Source organism: Bombus bifarius, unplaced genomic scaffold (genome assembly GCF_011952205.1).
Source record: "Bombus bifarius isolate JDL3187 unplaced genomic scaffold, Bbif_JDL3187 scf7180000007987, whole genome shotgun sequence".
NCBI lineage: Eukaryota > Metazoa > Arthropoda > Insecta > Hymenoptera > Apidae > Bombus > Bombus bifarius.
This window is the reverse complement of record NW_022884369.1, coordinates 862,324-880,663: the sequence shown is the minus strand read 5'-3', so window position 1 is coordinate 880,663 and position 18,340 is coordinate 862,324. Positions and strand designations below refer to the sequence as shown.

The 18,340-nt window shown below is 43.2% G+C and overlaps 2 protein-coding genes and 1 non-coding gene across 3 annotated transcripts in view; 2 read left to right on the top strand and 1 right to left on the bottom strand.

Moving 5' to 3' along the window:
- Positions 1–4,358, top strand: part of LOC117205179 (lysine-specific histone demethylase 1A) — a 108,660-nt gene extending 104,302 nt beyond the window's left edge. Inside the window, exons 12-14 of the mRNA XM_033443335.1 lie at positions 742–954; positions 1,368–1,566; positions 2,400–4,358. Of these exons, the coding sequence (XP_033299226.1) occupies positions 742–954; positions 1,368–1,566; positions 2,400–2,584 (597 nt within the window). The 3' untranslated portion in view covers positions 2,585–4,358. The remainder of the gene's footprint in view (positions 1–741; positions 955–1,367; positions 1,567–2,399) is intronic.
- A 1,028-nt stretch (positions 4,359–5,386) lies between these two features.
- On the bottom strand, positions 5,387–5,537 carry LOC117205315. Its single transcript, XR_004487213.1, has one exon. It is a non-coding gene; the product is annotated as a U1 spliceosomal RNA (small nuclear RNA).
- A 1,665-nt stretch (positions 5,538–7,202) lies between these two features.
- On the top strand, positions 7,203–9,910 carry LOC117205304 (trichoplein keratin filament-binding protein-like). The gene is made up of 2 exons (XM_033443577.1): positions 7,203–7,470; positions 7,800–9,910. The coding sequence occupies exons 1-2, from the start codon at positions 7,203–7,205 to the stop codon at positions 9,173–9,175; spliced, it is 1,644 nt and encodes a 547-aa protein (XP_033299468.1). The 3' UTR covers positions 9,176–9,910.
- Positions 9,911–18,340: the final 8,430 nt, after the last annotated feature.

The following is an 18,340-nucleotide window of genomic DNA, read 5'->3' as shown; positions in this document are numbered from 1 at the left end:
GATTGGATTATACGCGGCAAGCATGTGTGTTGCCTAATTGAGATCCGAAAAGTGCAGCGTGACTGAATAGTAAAAGTGTTTTATGTATATGGTTAAAGAGATAAAATGAGTTTAGTTTAGTGTAAGGATCCTGGAGGGATGCAACATGTGTATCGAAGAGATTTTGGTACAAAGTCGCTTAAACTGGAATTTAGGAAGCTTTACAAAAGATGCTATAGTTATATTCCCCGTGAATTTTGTAATTCTCTTAAACGACGGCGAATAATCCGTAAAGAGAATGATCTATGGAACAAAGCACCGGTGGTAAACGTTTACGTGAGCAACCCTTAAACCGAAGGATTTACCAGAACCAACGGGTACATAATATTTTCTCCAAGCAAGCTTGCGAACATCTACTCGCGAGCTCCCTTCACATTGTCAGATATAAATTACACATATTCGGTGTAATTGAAAATCCAACCATTTACCACATAAAACTGGAGCTTCGCAAGTTATTTCAAATCAACTCGTCCGTTCAAAAATATCTAACTTTATCTTGCTTGCATCAAGATGCTAATTCGCAAAGAAACTTACTTTATCACTAGTTCCATCCTTATACGTTCAAACTTTGATCCACCTAAAACTGGTCGACTAAACGACTCCACGAGGGTCAAACCGATGCCTTAGTCGAGAATAATCGGTGGACAAGTCTGCAAGTGCCGCCATAACAAGGAAGTAATTCCTGGGAATTCGTCACGTCAGGTGGTGCTGTGCTTCGAACGGATCTTCTGGGACCCGACCGCCAATTTATTTGGCCACGTGGGCAGCACGACCGCGTCACGTGGTGAACTCTTCCTCTTCTGGAACCTTTACAAAGCACCGGTATTGTTGGCTTTGGTCGCTGGCGAGGCTGCCTGCGTGATGGAGAACGTCAGCGATGACGTTATCGTTGGCCGCTGCATCGCTGTCTTGAAGGTAAATTTTTTAAAATAATTATTTTACATTAAAACCATCGTATCTGCGTGAATTAAATTACAAAATTTACTATTAACAAGGATAGTTCTCAATTTCCTTCAATTCTCAATATTTTGATGCCAAATTTATTTAAGTGTCAAATAACGACGAACAGTGATTAATAATAGTATGATATCTCTAATATAATCTTTGTTATATTTTCGTTGTTCTTTTCCACTGGTAGCTATTTTAGATTTCACCATAAAAATACGAAATTCATCGTAATACTATAATGTCTGTTACCATTCGCGGTGAATTTCGTAACTTACCCCGCGGATATGAAAGTTTCACCGTACCTAGAATATTTATTTCCTGATGCATTTTGCTTAAAAAATTCAATCTACCGCTTAAAATACGTACTGCTGTGCTTTCAGGGTATTTTTGGAAACCAGGTGGTTCCACAGCCTCGTGAAAGCGTGGTGACGAGATGGCGGGCAGACCCGTGGGCGAGAGGTTCGTACAGCTTCGTCGCGGTCGGCAGTTCCGGCAGCGATTATGATCTTCTGGCAGCGCCCGTCGCACCCCCTGCCACCCCTGGTGCCCCACCACCGCAACCAAGGGTCTTTTTCGCAGGTAAATATTTAGCCTCCGCGATATTTTCACCGGTTGCTGCCCACCCCCTACCCCGCCCTCCTCTTCCCATTTTTTCCTTTTTGAGAAGCGAATGAAGTGGACTTCGGCGTCTGCCGGCTGATACAGAGTGCGCAATCGCCGTGTCCGCGATGTGAATCGTATCTTTTTGAGGCGGCTGGGTTGTGCTTTTCTCTGCATGGCTTTTACCTTGAATAGTCTTTTCAAAGGAGATTTAATGGTTTCGTGATAGGTTTAAGAAGTTATTTTCGACAAGAAAGTTTTGTACAGGGTATTCGTTTATCTCGTGATAAGCAAGATGCTTTTTATTTGTCATACTTTTTAGAATTCGGAACATCTATATCCCCTTGTATAATAAGTTACTCTCCAATGATATTAAAGAAATTCCGAGTTGTAGCTTATAGAATTCCATGACTCAAACAGTTTTTACGATATACAAAGCCTGGTCATACATACATCTGTTAATAATACAGTTTATGAGTTTGATTGTTTTTTATGTAAATATCATTAGTAACATTGCTTTAATTCTGCGCGTGTTTCCTAGTGGCACCAAAACCTACCATTTAAACCAAGATAAATCTCGCACCAATACTTTTCTCTTCTCCAAAATCGCGTATCCATCGACAAACCCCTGAAAATTACAATTTCCATTCTCGTATCCTCGAGCTATCGGTCCCCTAAATCTACCACGATCATCATCTTCAAAACCCAGAGAAAGAAAAGTCGAAAAAGATCCCTCTCGCCCACAGCTACAGCAGTGGCATTCAATTCCCATTGATTCTTTAACACGATGGAAAACCGATTTGTGCTTTCAGGCGAGCACACCATACGAAATTACCCGGCGACCGTACACGGTGCTTTTTTGAGCGGACTTCGCGAAGGTGGAAGGATCGCGGACCAACTCTGCGGAAGTCCGTACGCGCCACCGACGATGCCCCCTTCCGGTCCAGCGCCAACGGTCATACCATCCGCGACCACCGGTTCCAGCTCTACGCCTTAGCGTTCTACCACAGAAACCGCGATCTTCGATCGTTAACAAGCGTTATTATTACAATTACTACGATATTCATTATCAAATCTATCATCGTTTTCACTTAGGCGACGGAAGAAAGTACGGAACGGTAGCTGGAATCTTTTCCTTTTGAGAAGATGATCGTTTTTATTTATTCCAGAGATCGTTCTTTAGGTCGTATTGAAACGTCAGATGTCGTTTATCGTGTTTCGATTGTAATCGTCGAGATTTAATTTAACCGCTAACACGTATACGATGAGTCAATATCGCAATTAGTTAGGGAAATTTGATCGCCGGTGACCATGCCATAACGCTCGTTCAACGATCGTCATTCGATTGTCCTGCTACGATCCTCGATGGACTTAATAGGGTTGATAATTGGTTCCTACCTTACGTAGGAATAGGGATATAACAACCGAGATATAATCGAGAATCGTGGTAAGATTAGGTGTCCATTAACGTGCCCGACGGGAATCCCAATTTTCGTCGATTCATCCGCCATTCCCTCGATGCAATCGTGCAATTATTTATTTTTTAGATCACGACGAAGAAAAATTATGAATAAAAATCGAGAATTTGGGGGATGATCGATCGAGACTTGAGGATTGTTTCCATAAATAGGCACATAGGTTGACACGCTGCTACGATCCTCGACGTAATTGATCCAATTTTTTCTTTTTCTTTTTTTAAGTTTGTTTATATTTATTTCAGAGAATCGTTGGCATCGGTCAAACGAGAGGATCGTAGCGATCTTAGATATACGTCGGTTCATGATAAGAGAGAATCGTGCCTTTGCCACTACGTTCCATCACGATCATATACACGTTAGGCTGTACTATATCTATAGGAATCGTTTCATTGTACGTTCAGCATGCTCTGTCTTGTAACAGTTATATTCCGTTCTTTTTTACCCGCTTCGTCGTGCTTTGAATCGCTGCATGCTTTTAACCGATTCTTCCCTTTTCCCTGTGTATCATGCTTCCTCGAGACTTCTCGATTTTAACCACCTTCCACCATTTTTGGCCTTTATTATTAGTTATAGTTTATTTTCCATTATAATCTAGAACACGCATTTTTGTAAAAAAAAAAAAAGAAAAGAGTTAAATGTTCGATGGAGATTTGGATGATCGCCCGTTGTCAGTAGACAATTCCTTATAGTGATAAGAAACCCAACTCTATAATAGCTATCTTTACAATCAATCAGTCGCTGATCGATTCAACACTCGAACATTCATCTCTGCAAATGCTTTTCGAACGAAACAACAATCGGAATGCTCGAAAACTTTGCTCGATTGACAAGAAGCCGCGCTACCAGAAGATGACTTCCTTCAAGCCCGCTTTCATCGACAAACCACGCTCATTATCAAACGTACGGGCGAGTGATCAGCGAAGAACGAAATTCGAGGGATCTTCAGCTTCGCTTGCCATTTTAATCAATCGAGATCTGGGGACAAATTGCGTGAAGCGCACACGACGTCGGTTAAGGCTCTCGTCACACGGATATTCTACATGATAGAACAATTACAACCCCACGCAAGCAACCATTAAAGCATACTTTGTGTCACTGTACTACGTCGTTAATAAGATATGTCGAATTTCTATATGTAACATGCATCGTCTATGACAACATCGATGTGTCGTCGTGATACTATGTACATCTAAGTACTAATCTGTAAAGACTAATCAAAAGAGTGCTTGATTATACACACCAGCCATGCGCCTATTCGTCTTAATTAAAGGCAGAGAATTGTTACGATACCAAGGAGAACCGTTTTATGTTCCATGCACATTGATCACGACCCCGTCACCTGATCGTCAGTCAGCAATCGGCAGCGTTTGCAGTAGTCGATGACGCGACCAAGCCGCGCTCTGTTCGACCTATTTCCAGTCGAAGATCCCCGACGATCAAACGACACATATCTCCTTTGTGAATGTCTACTCTAGCCGGCTTGTTCGTTCACCCTCGAGCGATTCTTTCCGTTGTCCGAGGAACACTTGGGGGGTTACGTTAAGCTCTGCGCAATAAGAAATGTCAATGTCTCAAGAGAGGATTCCTGGCCGACTATTCCGCGATGAAACTAGGTGAGTTGGACGATGTGCTGCGCGCCACTCGTCAGTTTCTCCGGCAAAGACTTCTCATCTGCCTCTTTCGATGAGCGACCGCTCCTTACAACGTCTGTCTCTTCGTTCCTTGAGCGCGACACGTACGCCAGAAACGCGGCTTTTCACCGGTCGAAGCCGCTGGTTTAAAGAAGACCTCGTAATCGTCACGTTGCAGAGCTAGTTTACAGAAGTAGGTCGCGTGTTACGTTCGATTTCAGAGGAACGAGAGATTCGATGATGCTAGAAGGTGGAGGTTTGAAGGTGTTGAAGATGAGCTTTCCGCGAAGACGATTGGTTCTCGTTGTGGAGACTGAGGATTGGAACAAGGATTCGTCGACAGACTAGGTCTGTGACTTTTGAGGTGCTCCAGCTGCACAGTATCTTGGTAATTAGGATGTTTCCACGCAGAAGATGTTTTACCGAGAGATCGTACCAGGATTTTGCCTAATCTGGACCATCAGAATCCTTTGTTTTCCTTGCTACGTGAGAAACAGCATATTATCAGAAATAAATATTTTCTCACGCTTTCCAATTATTTCCATTTCTCTTGCATCGTGCAAGTATTATTTTACATCATCTGCTTGAGTAAAAAATATTGTACCATATTTTACTCGTTTCATTAGAGAAAGTAACGCGATTGCTTGATCGATGAAAATTATACGGGACTTTCGTTGAGGGATTATGAGTAGGGGTCTACGCGTTCCCGCGAGCACCCCACATTACCAAAAATTTAGCGCACAAATACTCACATTAGGAGTACTTACAGGCTTCAGCTTGTGGCCTCATGCCTGGGGGAACCACCTCGTTGATCATGGTATCCCCTACGCCAGGTTAGTATGGTACACGCCGATTACCGGCCCAGTGATTAGCACCAACGATACCATAGTTACTTTCGAGAAATCTTTGAAACCGAAACTCTATCCATCGGCAATCAGGTGAACTATCTATAATAACTGAATAACGAATAGTTCGATCTAGTTACCAGGCGGCTGAGGAAATTTTCGCGCTTCAATTTGGCGCAATTCAGTTTCCTCTGTTCTTCGTGAAACTTTTACGACGCTGTAAGGTGAATATAGAGAATTTGCAACACTTTATTTATTTTCTTGTTTATGTTCTTATTTATCTTATGTTCAGTTTTCTTGTCTTACATCGAGTACAATAGATTCAATGGAATGAAGAATCATTCTTCATCTTTCTTACAGCGATTCAAGGTACGGACCAACCGCAAGACACCAATCATTTTTATTTATTGTTCTCGCATTTGAAATTAATTCTATATGCGTTCAAAGTTGCACAACAATTCCAACAAGATTCACGGTTAATTGAAACTAAAAATTCCATGTTTTTATTGATTCCTTCTCATCCAAGACAATTCCTTTTCTCGCGCAACAGTCGTTTCGTAGACCTTCGATGAAATTTCACAGCGAACAAATATGCATAGGAAATGTATGGCCGCGTTTCACTCGAGAGAAACCGGAGCCAGAGCGTGTAATTCCTGAATCGACGCGTGCAGCCACCCCGTCTACCGGCGAAATTTCCTGCCTAAATCGGGGATATTGTGAGCTTGATTACTTCGATATAGATATTGCGTTACAGTCATGGCTGGGGGCGTGTAATCGAACTACACGGAGTCTCGTAAACTCGATGAACTTGAAAGACGAGCCAACGTCGAAGTCTTGAACTTCTGACGGCGTGCAATGTTAGCACTTTGCCGTCGAGTTTGCGGCCTCGCTCCTCTCGCTTCTTGTCTCTGCCGCCAGGCTACTGTTGCTTCTGATCCGACGATTTCCCCCTGGTAATTGATTTCCCGTGTGTAAACCTGGTCAAAGGTGCTCGATGGTTCAGTGAAGTTTTAACATTTCTTTGACGCGAAGTCAAGAATCCTGCAGAGAAAATGTTTGTTGTACGTTTTTCAAGCAGAGAGTAATTAATACGAACTGGATAAAAAAATAGTCAAATAGCAAAGTGGCAATTTTACAATTATGTATTTATATTTTTATTTGCCATTGCTTCAGGTTTATTGCGCTTTTTCACCAAAACAGATTACTAACTAATTAATTAATAATTATTATAACTAATTGAAAAAGAAGCTGAAACGTCTAAGAACCAGACGAATACAACGATATGCTCGAACCACTGAACGTTTGACGGGCACGCGAGAAAAACGGGCCACCCCATTGATAGCCCATTAATTCCCAGTAATGATCCAATTACCACGCCAAAGTCGGTCCTTTAGAACACCTATTCACCACCTTGGAGCGTGTTCGTGCGCATCAGTCACGTTCCACAGCATTGAGCAACATCCAAGTGTACCCAGCCTAACCGAACCGCAACCAGACCACCGTTGCAAATCAACCCCCGCCCTCTCAACAGGTCCAAATATTAATTCAATAGGACTGGTCGTCGTAGTAACGGTAAACAGAGGTTCGCTCTCTTTGACCCGCCAAGGATCGCAGCGTTAAATGTCCATCGTTTCAACGTTTCTAACCTCCAATCAAACGAGATGAGTTTCTTCAAGGTGGAGGAGACGCAATGCGGTCCTCTGAAGCCAAGGAAGTATCCCACGGTTGCAATTGGTAGTCTGAACGCGCCTTGGGGATACAGATTGCGCGAAAGATCGGGTTGCAAAACAGTGAAGGTCCCGGAATCGTACGAGGAACATCGACTGCAGAAGGAGAGGGAGTATGAACATTTGACGAAAATTCTGGAGTTCGAGAACCAAACGAACAGCAAAATCAAGAAGAAGAGCGTGTGGCAGCGAGTTCAGCAAGGTACTTGTGAGGGACGTTAGGTTGTTGATCAGCAGGACGCGTATTGAAGTAAGAGGTGCGTGCAGGATTAGCGATGGTGTGCTTGTGGTTGCATGGTGTATGATGAGAAGGATTCGGAATGTGGTGTTTTTAAAATTAGGTGAAATTTTTAGAGGGAAGGGAGGAAGGAAGGAAGTTTAGATCTAGAAGACTATAAATCATTGAGAAAATTAGAAAAAGAATTCTCTCGGTTGTTCAAAATTTAAGCTTTGTTAGATCTTTCTTTCCTACTTCTACAGAAACGTTAATATCGCTGATAAAAATGTTATAACTCATCTCGAATCCTTTTTCTCCAATAAAATTACTGTCAAGAACCGATGATTCTCCAGGATTAGCATCTTTCGAGGACGGCGTGAATGCGCGGCGAGAAAAACTTCGCGAGTTACTGTTGAAAGAAGAGATGGGGCTGATTCACGAGGTGATATACCAGGCTCAGCACGGCGACGACGCGAGGATGGACGACATGCGTCGTTCGATAGAAGAAATCCGCAAAGAAGAGGAAGAGAAACGTTTAGCAGTGGTAGCTGCGAAAAGAATGCAACAGTATATAGCCCAATGTCCAGAAATTCGTAACAGCCGCACGAAGAAATCAGTGATCGATGCAAAACAGGGAAATTTGGCCCAAATGGCGGCTAACGAAGCCAAGAGACAAGCAGATAAAGAATTAGACAATCTTTGGCACCAGTTGATGTTGAAGGAAGTGGAAGCGAAGAAACAGAGAGAGGTCGAGGAAGCGAAAAGACGTTGCCTAACGGAACAAGTGAATATGACCATCCTGGCGAACCAAGTAGCAGGAAAGTTAGCTCTGGAGGAGCAAAAGAAGCAAATACATATGGAAGACAGAGAGCATATGCAACGTCTGATAGAGGAACTTCGCGAAGAAGAGCTTGAGAAGCTCGAGAAAGAACGTCAGAAGAGAGAGGAGCTGAAGAAGGATCTACAGGAACAGATTCTGGTAGCCAAGCGGAAGTTAGCCGAGCAGGCACGCCACGAAGCGGAAATGGACCGCTTGAGAGGAATCATCGCTGCGGAGGAATTAGCGAAAGAGCAGTCCGCCATCAAAGAGTCCAGTGCCGCTCTTCGTAGAGAATTACTCGCTTACATCGAATATTTGGAAGATTTACGGAAAGAGGAAGCTAGAAGAAACTTGGAAGTGGATAAAATAATAGAAAAGTCAATGCAGGACACTGCTTGCAAGCGAAATCTTGCGGTACAGAAATTCAAAGAGGCTAGAATGAAGATTCTACAGGATGTTCTTCGAGGTCGTGAGGAACAACTGAGGCTAAAGTGTGAGAATGACAAGAAGGAGATGGAAGCGCGTCAATTAGAAAAGGAAATGCTGGAGAAGCAAATAGAATCGGAGGCCAAGTTGACTGCTTATGCAAGAAAAGAAAAGATGGAGAAAATGTTGTCTTATAGAAAGGATTTGGAAGAACAATGGAAACGGGCCGAGGATGCGAAACGTAGAGAAGCTGAAGAAGATAAGAAGATGTATTTGGAAGAAATTAAGCGGCAAGAAGAGTATCAGAAATTGACAGAGGAGTTGTTGGAAGCTTCTGACAATGTTACTCCGCATCCGTTTAAGATTTTGCTGAAGGAATGCGCGGCTCGTTATGCTGCAGAGAAGGAAGGACAGTGTTACTGTCCGCCGCCGTTATCCGAATAGAATTAATAATGCAAATTTTAATAATCAAAGGTATATAATATATATTTTGTCATATTATAAAGTAACGTAATTGACGTCTGAAGCGTGAATTTTTGTTTTCCCGCTCCGGAAGGATCCACGATTCACGTGGTGATCCATTCGAGCTGCGCGCACCATCTATGTCATCGTCAGAGAAACTTTGAACGCGCTTGTCGCTATGGTAGAACTCTGCTTCGCTATCGATCATTCTCCTTTTTTCCGTTTTTCACGGCGCGCAACTTGGTGGCGCGATATTTAAAAATACCGGCAAGGGTTAAAAGTAAAAATCATTCAAAATAAACCTGTCGGTCGACGCAGACTTTCACGCTCGTCGCGTCGCTGAAAATAAACTTGCAAAATAAACTGGCAAGAATCAATGGGCAGAAAATCTGCAGCTAAAGCAGCCAGTCACACGGAATAATAATAATCATCGCGATTCGCGGTAAACGAGCGTGTTATAAATTCCATCGAATTATACGAAACGATGAAATAAAACCGGCGTAAAAACCAAGCATCAGCGCGAATCGCGTGTAAATAATTCCATCATCGATGAGAATTATTTTCAGCGACGCCGTGGCCGCAATTCGCATTAAAATAATTACGCGCCCCGGGTTCAAGTATCGTTTTTTTCCCTTTCTTCCGCGGCGAGATTTATACTTCGCTGAAAAACTGATTCGTTCTCGCGCTTCGGGCTCTCAGCGATTTTTTTCTGCCCCATCCTTCTTTTTTATCTGTTTTATCTCTCTTTTTTATTTTTTAATACATATTTACAGCGGCACTCGTTGAATCTCCCCGAGTCCCTCCGCAGCTACCTTCGGGCGGTCGCTTTGAAATTCACGACGAACCAGCCTGACGTGCAAATTGACACGCCGATTGGATTAAATAACATAACTTGTCCGGCCAGGACGCGCCGCGCGTAAATTACCAGCCGTTTCGTTCGATTACTGGAAAACACGCGACGTGCTGAAAAGGAGAACGGATTTAATGAGCGTGCGCGCGCGATCAAAAATTAGACACGAATTAATCGCTCCAAGACCCATCCGCTTGACGATGATTTAACGAACTCTTCGAGAAGATGCATCGCACCTTCCTTTCTCTCTCGTTCCTGGTTCTCTTTCAACGCCTGCGTACTGCTTATCGATAATTTAATCGCATCAATTCTTGAAGAATACAATATCGTAGAAATTGAATATGTGGTTATTAAAAAGAAGGGGGGATATAATTCCTAGAAAGTTCGAATCTTTATTTTACGTTTCAATATTAGGATATCACGAAGGGTTAAAAAGTTGCCTCTTTATGACTCGCATAATAATGGTTCTTTTTTTAACATTTCTGAAATAGTACCGAGTTTACGATGTCGTTTACCTAGCCTTCGTACGACCTTGAGCAGCGTAGATCAGATAATATTTTTTTATCTCGCCCGCAGGCGTTTCGTTATATCTTCGAAAGCGACGAAGGTATTCGAGATATTCCTGATAAATGATACAATCTGTATTTCGTATTATGTCTCGAGTAATACCGCGAAGAAGGCTACCCTTGTTCCCTTTACCACGGGAGAAGCTGCTACAATAATGCACTTTCATGTTTCCGCTCGCTGCAAAATTGCTCTTTATGGTCACCCAGCGAAGGTAATTTCCAGCAGGAATTTTAAGATTAAACGACGCAACCTTCAACCCCTCTCAATTTTTCCCTTATCGAGCTACGTAGTATTCCCTTAACAGCACACCGCGTGGGTGGTGCTGAACTTGCCGTGCAAGGTATCCAACAAAAGCCGCAAATAGAAACAGTAGTTCCTCGGACAATAAACCACTTAACTTTTAGCTTTCTAACAGACGCAATTCAATTTCCCTTTCTACATTTGCAACCCAGTTTGGCGCAATAAATCCAGCAAGTTCAGCTTGGTTTCTCCGATGGAACCCATAAAAATCCCTTCTGTCCAGCCCTTTAGCGAGCTCGGAGAAGCTTCACGATATAGCTGAAACGCCCAACAGCTAGTCCCATGTATATTAAAACGCATCCCCGTTGCTATATTAAAATATTTCCGTTCGGTCGGCGAGCACGTCCCATAATTCCTGCGGGTGACGTGGTGTAGTTGCGAAAGCGTTCACCAAAGTGGAAAGCCGGAAGTCGCTGGCGTACGGGGGTGGACGCGTTTCCAAGTCGAAGCCGCTTAACGCGGAATTTCAAACACGAATACGGTTTGACGCGGTTACGCTCGCGTGTCTTCGATGTGACGCGACTCCTCCGCTCGTTTCTCGATTATGGTCGTTCGTTTTTACGCAGTTATCTTTATAACGTCGTAGAAACTACCTCTTCGTCTTGCCTCTCGACTTTCGAGGCCAGCCCCTTTATCGACTCTACCCCTGCTTCCGCTCCTCAGCCAGGCTTTCTTTTTTCTTTTCTTATTATTTCCTCCTTTTTTCTTGGCAGACTTCACCCTTTGCGTGTTTTTTCTCCTTGCACGCGCAAAGACCGTCGGAGCGACTAATTGATTAGCGATAGCGATAACGGTCGAAGGGGTGACTTTAGAGGGAACTAGGCTTGGAACGGTCTTTTTTTTTTAATATTCATTGAAAAATAAATGCACCGAAACGGTGGTATTGTGATTATCGCGTTTCTTGACGTTAAATAAGGATTTATATGCTTTTGGGATTTTTACATTCTCGTGTAATAATTGAATAGTCGTGGAGGAATCGATGGAATAATTAACGGGGGCGCGATAGTCGATAAGCAAGTTTTTTAAAATTTGCAAGGAAGTGGATTAAAAATTTATTGAAAGATTTCTCGGAGAAGCCTGATTGGCCCACGTGGCTCTATTTATTACGTGCGCATTAAAATATTCACTCGAACGCTTCTCGCGACAGAGTTACTATCACCGAGGTCCATCGACTGGTTAATCGATTAGTTGGTCTACTTAACCCTTTGTCAGACTCAAAAAACAACTCCATAAAGGAATTTACTTCGCTCCGTGAACGAACCGCTGCAAAACACGGGAATAATTTATCGTTTCTTCACTGCTTCCTTAAAAACAGCGAACTAATTGGCCAAAAATGTACGCCTTTGATGAATTCTCTAATTTCGTTATTAATTTGAAATTATGCTTGGCGGTTAGCATAAAATGTTTATAGAATCGTTCAATTACGCATAGATCGTGCATATCTATGTAGATTCATATTTTTATGAACAAGACTAAAGAATGGAAATGAAAATGAAAATTTATTACCTTAATTTGAATATTTTGCATGTTCGTTCTGTGCATTTTTCCACCTTTAAATTTCCCGTAAATGCATAAATATCCGCAGTCTGATTACGAGCGTAAAAACGAGATGCCCGTCGTTGTGGCCAAGTAAATACAATCACTTTATCGTCACGATTGTCAAGCAATGTGTAATCAAATATGCTAAACCAGTCCGAAATGACGCGCATTATTTCATAGAGAACGTTCACTGAGACGTACACCTTCGTTCATAAGTAATCCCTTTTCCTTTGCCACTTTACATCATAAATTCGTATTAATTACGTATAACGAAATTTCTTTGCAAGACTTTTCACCGAAGAATCTACCAAAGAAATGACCATAGACGAATTATAAATTAATGAAAATGTCTGCAATTAGAAACATGCAAAGCTGTTTCAAACTTTTAACCGTTAATGCGCGTTCCATTAAACACGAAAGGGTTAAATGCTTGATTTTTATAAAGTACAATAATAATTGCAAACTTTCAACCGAGAGCGTAAATTCTGTCGTTCTACACTTGCTAAATTCATCGTCCACGCGACACGGTGATCATCGTCACCCTCGATCGTGAAACTTTCAGCCCTAACGAGGCGAGGGGTTAAACGAACGAGCGGTGTGTTCGATTCGAGGGCCAGCATGCGGTGACCGCGTGCATCCGTCGACGCATGTGATTGATCGAACAGCGTGCAGGCATTGCGGTTTGTCTCGGGGCCGACGAGGTTCGCCCCTGTAGGTTAGGGATGGCAGTTGCCGCGATCGCTTTGAACCACCCCGCCGGCACACGGCACAGCCTCCAACGGGCCGGACCGCGCCAAGACTTTTTTCCTCTCCGGCGAATCGTCTCGCTCCGTTGCCTCGAAGCGGTTACACCTGCACACGCGTGTACGCTTCTTCTGGGACAGACGCTGGGACAAAGAGAAGATAAAACAGAAGCGGAAGAGGCTAAAGACGGGTCGACGGAAGTAGACTCTTGATAACAGGGGATGAGAGAAAGAAGATTCTTGGAGGAGAGGATGGAGGAGGAGGGAGATAGCTCGATGAAAGGAGAGTGGATGTTTAACGGAGGATGAGGGCTCGAGGAAAAGGTGCTAGGGCAGAAGAACGAAGGGGTAAATATTGAGAGCTTGGAGAGTGCAAGCTGCTGAGATAAGCAACGGCTAATTGGGGAGATGTTAGCAAGCGGAAATGTGAAGAGGAAGAAGGAAAAGTTGTAAAGCTGAATATTATTCGATGATTTCTAAGCTACGTTCTTCGTATTAGACGATCTGTCGTTTGGAAGAGACCTCTGTCACGCGTCAAAGAGAAGCGGAAGTTTAATAGAGAACGAGGGTTGAAAAAAAAGAGGTATCGTGGAAGGCATAGAAAAGGGGTAATATTGTGAGCTTGGTGAATATAAACTAATAAGATAAGCAGGGGCTAATTGGGAAAAAAGAAATGTAAAGAGGAGAGAAATCGTAACGACGATGAGTTACAAGAGTATTACCGAGCTATGTCTTTTATGTTGGATAATCTGTCTCTGGTACAGTGTCATATCCTGTCCGTGCGTGGTCCGCTATACGACAACTTTCCAGACGTCTACTTCTGGAGCCAGACGACTCGAGACTTCTGCTTTCCAAGTCTGCTTAATTTGCTTTGCTCCTTTTCACCTGGAAAAATACAACAAACCCATTGAACATCTATGGATACAAACACACATATAGTTCGTCTACTTGCAAACTTTTCGCCCTCATACAAAGAGCAGAGTAAGCGAAACAACACTTGGAAAGAGTCACGAAAAGAACAAGGGAAGTAAACTTATAAGATCGGGGAAGGGAAAACTCTTCATCCGAAGAAGGGGTTAACGAGAGGCCGAGGAAGAGACGGAAAGGAGAGAAACCATCGAGGGAAAGGGCAAAGAGCAGGTCTGGCGAGAACGGGACGAAACAGAAGTGGAAGTAGAGAAAGAAGAGGAAGATGGTGGCCCAGAACGGGGATTGCGGACTCGCAGGAGCGAATGGACCTCGCCTCTGGGGATGTTCTTTTGACAGTCATGTCGCTGTCGTCTCCTAAGGTCCCCCGGCGGCGTTGCATTAATCTTCTTCTTCCGACCCCGCCTTATTGAAAATTCTACAGAGCGCTTCACAGTTTTTGCTACCGGTTCGCCCTTTGTACCCGGCGCACACCCCCTGGGACGTCACCTACGGATTCACCTGCGAAGTAGATCGTCGCGGCTTCCGTTTCGTCTCGTCTCGTTTCGTCTCGTTTCCTTTCGTTCCGCTGGAACGAGTCTTCAGTCTCGACGAATCCTTCCAAATGACGACCGCCAATCGCACGAGTAATTTACTGCCGACGAATTTCAACCGATTCCCCGACTTCGGTAGATTTCCAAGTATGGGAGGGAGGAATCGAGACGTGCCCGAAGGGTTGCGAGAATTTACCACCACAAACAACATATGTTTGGCAACGTGCAGACTATCTTAGATACAAAGAGGAAGTAGGTGTTACTGCCTCGAGGTACGGAATCGCGAACATCTCTGACCTCATCCGCTGATATCTCAATCAGAAAGCGCGTTAACGTAAAAAATTCTTAAATAAATTTCTTCGAGTTTTACCACCGATACCATGCAAAAAGAAGCAAACGAGCGATATCATGCTACAAGTTTGAAAAAGAAGAAGCAATTTTGTACGAACCACCTACGATACCACTGTTACACATTCTTTTCTTCGACTACTTTGCTTCTCGAGAGAATTCAACCTACGATTACTTCCTAATGGTATGTTTCTTCGTGACGTTAATGGTAATGCCTTCTGCTGTCATTATACTACAACATTTTTTGCCACTTACGCAATCTAATTTCATGATATTCAGTTTTTTTTATTCAAGACATTAAGTAGTACTTAAAGAAATTATCAATGGATATGTAACTAAATATCGAATGAAGGGTGAGGCTATATTTCGAATCACTTTCATGTCTCTGTTTTAAGAAATAAACGACAACCAGAATTTCGTTATGACGTACAGTGTAATCTATCTTCCTCGTCCTATTGCCCAATCCAGAAATAAAAAATCAAGAAGCAGCAACCATGTTTCATCAACGAAACGTGGCATTAGCGGCGCGTTCGTTTTAATGTCACCGGAAGTGGCAGACTTCAGGAACAGCGTCGACGCCGCGTAATTGGTCGTCGAAGAGGGAAACCGTACTGCAGCCGAAACTGGAGGCTGGAAACGAAATGAACGATCGAAGTTAGCGGTCGTTGACGCGCGCGCGAGGATCGGAGCCGGCGCGGCGTTTTCACGCGCGTCTACCCTTCGCTTTCTAATTCGATGGGGCAGCAGCGCGTTCCTCGGCGAGGATTCCGCGCGCGCGTCACCACGCATCGCTTGCGCTCGGATACGAGTGCTGCCATGGCGATTTCACGCCTCCGGAATCATTCCCAGTAGCCGTCCCTTGCGAAGCCCGCGCTCTACGCGCTAATGCACCCCCGACTGTGCTTGATTCGCGCGCGAATCGCTCGCCCGCAGCGTGGCTTTACAGCAAGATGTTTTAGAAAGGGAATGGGATGGTCTTTGGAATTCGGTATGGGGTTCGTTGCGTCGATTCACAAGGAGATTGTGTTAAGAGTAGAGGGCGGAAATGGGTGGACAGGACTGAAAATCGTATTTTAGTGGAATTTACGCGAGCATAGAGATAATTGGAATATTTCTGTTTTACGTTGTAAAATATAAATCGGGAAATTGGAATTCGCCGGATATCGAGGATAAAATTTGCGATAAATCGAAATAATAAATCTCGAGTGATATCCAATTTCGAAACTGCAGTTTATTTCGCGCTCGTAAAGACACGCGGAAAGTATTCGAACACTTGCAGATACGTTTTATGAATAAATTATGTGCGTTATCGTTTATATGGAACATTTTGGGATTTTACAAGCTCTGTTACGAAACTCGACTGTCACGATCGTGTTGATAAAGTTTGAAACGAGTCAATGATTGACTTCAAATTTTGGTAATATAGTTATGACAGTCATCAAGGTGCTAATAAAATTTCAAATTCCTTCACGCAACACGTAAAATACAGACATAAAAGTCTTCGGTGAGTGTTTGTTCAAATACGTTCGCGAGCCACTGCATGTTTTGAATACGAGAAGTTGAAATTTCGAAGAAAAAGCAGCGCGATACTCGCTACCGCGGTGTGTTAATCACGCAATCATCGAAGCGTGCAGCAGAGATTGAAAATTAAATTTGGATCTTGGTAAATGGGTTTGAACCGCGAGACCAGCAAAGTTCACGTTCCTAGGCTACAATGTTTGAACGGGGAAATCAAAGTATGAGAGTTCCCTGGGAAGTTGTGCAACAAACATTCTCATTGTTAACTTTGCGAGCTATTCCACTCATCAAAACGTTACATAAGCGTCACGGGTGAAACGCAAGACTCTACTTTCGGCTCTCTCCCATTACGCGGCACTGGGGCTGAGACGAGCTCGGATTTTCAAGATACCGTGTTTCGGATAAGCGAATCGAAAATTCAGCTGGAAAATGGCGCGGTAATTATCCCTGCTGTTAACTTTCTGGAATAAATCCGCTCGTTAAAACGCGACGCCCATCCCCTGTTCTCATTAAAATCAAGAATAATTAAATCGGATATCGAATTCTCAAGACACGATATATATACAAATTTACCATTAACATTTCTTCCATTATCCCGTTCGCGTAAATGATTCCAATCGTCATCGATCCCATATCTATTACATTTATTAAAATATACAGGATATCAGAAAATATATGTAAGATATTTCGGAGACGAGAAAAATTTACCTATAAAAATGAGTCTTATCTTTCACGTTAGAATTTTATTTTTCGTTAAAAACATGCTGATATCGATCAATGTGTCCCTCGCATATTTTGTTACAAACTTTACCGATATAATCATGCTGGCCGACTCTCGTTAATAGCGTCAATGAAATTTCAAAATACTTCGTATACCACATGCCATATATTCGTAAAAGGATGTCGATAAGTGTTCGAACATTTTCGTGAATCTGTACACGATCTACCCCCATGTAACAGAATAATGTAAAGTAATGAAAAGTAATAAAAACGGTAAAACTGTTCTCGTGGTTGAATGTAGACACACGAGCGCAAAAGATTGGTCTTTCTGCAGTAGTGGACAAACTAAGATTTAAAATTACTTCTCCATGAATATTAATACCGAACACTTTGTATTTGTACTAAACATTTTCTACTATGTTGCTAACAGTCATCTATCCTGGAATACAATTTCATTTATTCATTGCTCTTGTCAAGTATACTTCCATTTTATAGAATTATGGCACCTCTTTGTACTAATATCTCTTCAACATTCTTTTGTCCACTACTATTATAACCACGGATTCCGATCATCAATTTTCTATAATGAAACCAGCGAAAAGAATTCTGAAGAAGAATCATCCTCACACCCGTGGAAACACACACCCTAAACGCCCACCTCGCTGTCGAGGAAATCAGATTGCCGTCCGCCCTTCCGTTCCACGTCGCTCATTAGAATCCACGAGGGCAACAGGGAGAGCTGGATCCACGGGGCGCCTGGTAGCCGCGTTATCAATCAGCCTTATCGATAAAGGTCCCCGACCCCTGTGGTGGTCTGGTACACAAGACGCGTCCCCCGACTTTGTCGTCGTCTTGCGATGCCCGATAAACGCGTCGCGACGTCGTGACTTGCGGGAAAGACGAACACTATGAATCTGCTCGTGGACCGAGTTAATCCGGCGTTAATGCGCCGGGAAATTGGTAACGTTGCTCGTCGTCGAGGTCCAAGAACCAGCCACTTTCCTTTTTTAACCAGACGACGTTATTCATCATGAAAAAAAGCGGGATGACAACAAGGGATGAGAACGTCGAAGGGTGGCGAACGATTAATTTTAGAGATGGA

Bases quoted from the DNA above. Each gene is read 5' to 3' on its own strand.
- LOC117205304 (XM_033443577.1), top strand. From the start codon at position 7,203: ATGAGTTTCTTCAAGGTGGAGGAGACGCAATGCGGTCCTCTGAAGCCA. The intron at 7,471-7,799 runs GTACTTGTGAGG...CGAATCCTTTTT, and splicing joins GTGGCAGCGAGTTCAGCAAG to CTCCAATAAAATTACTGTCA.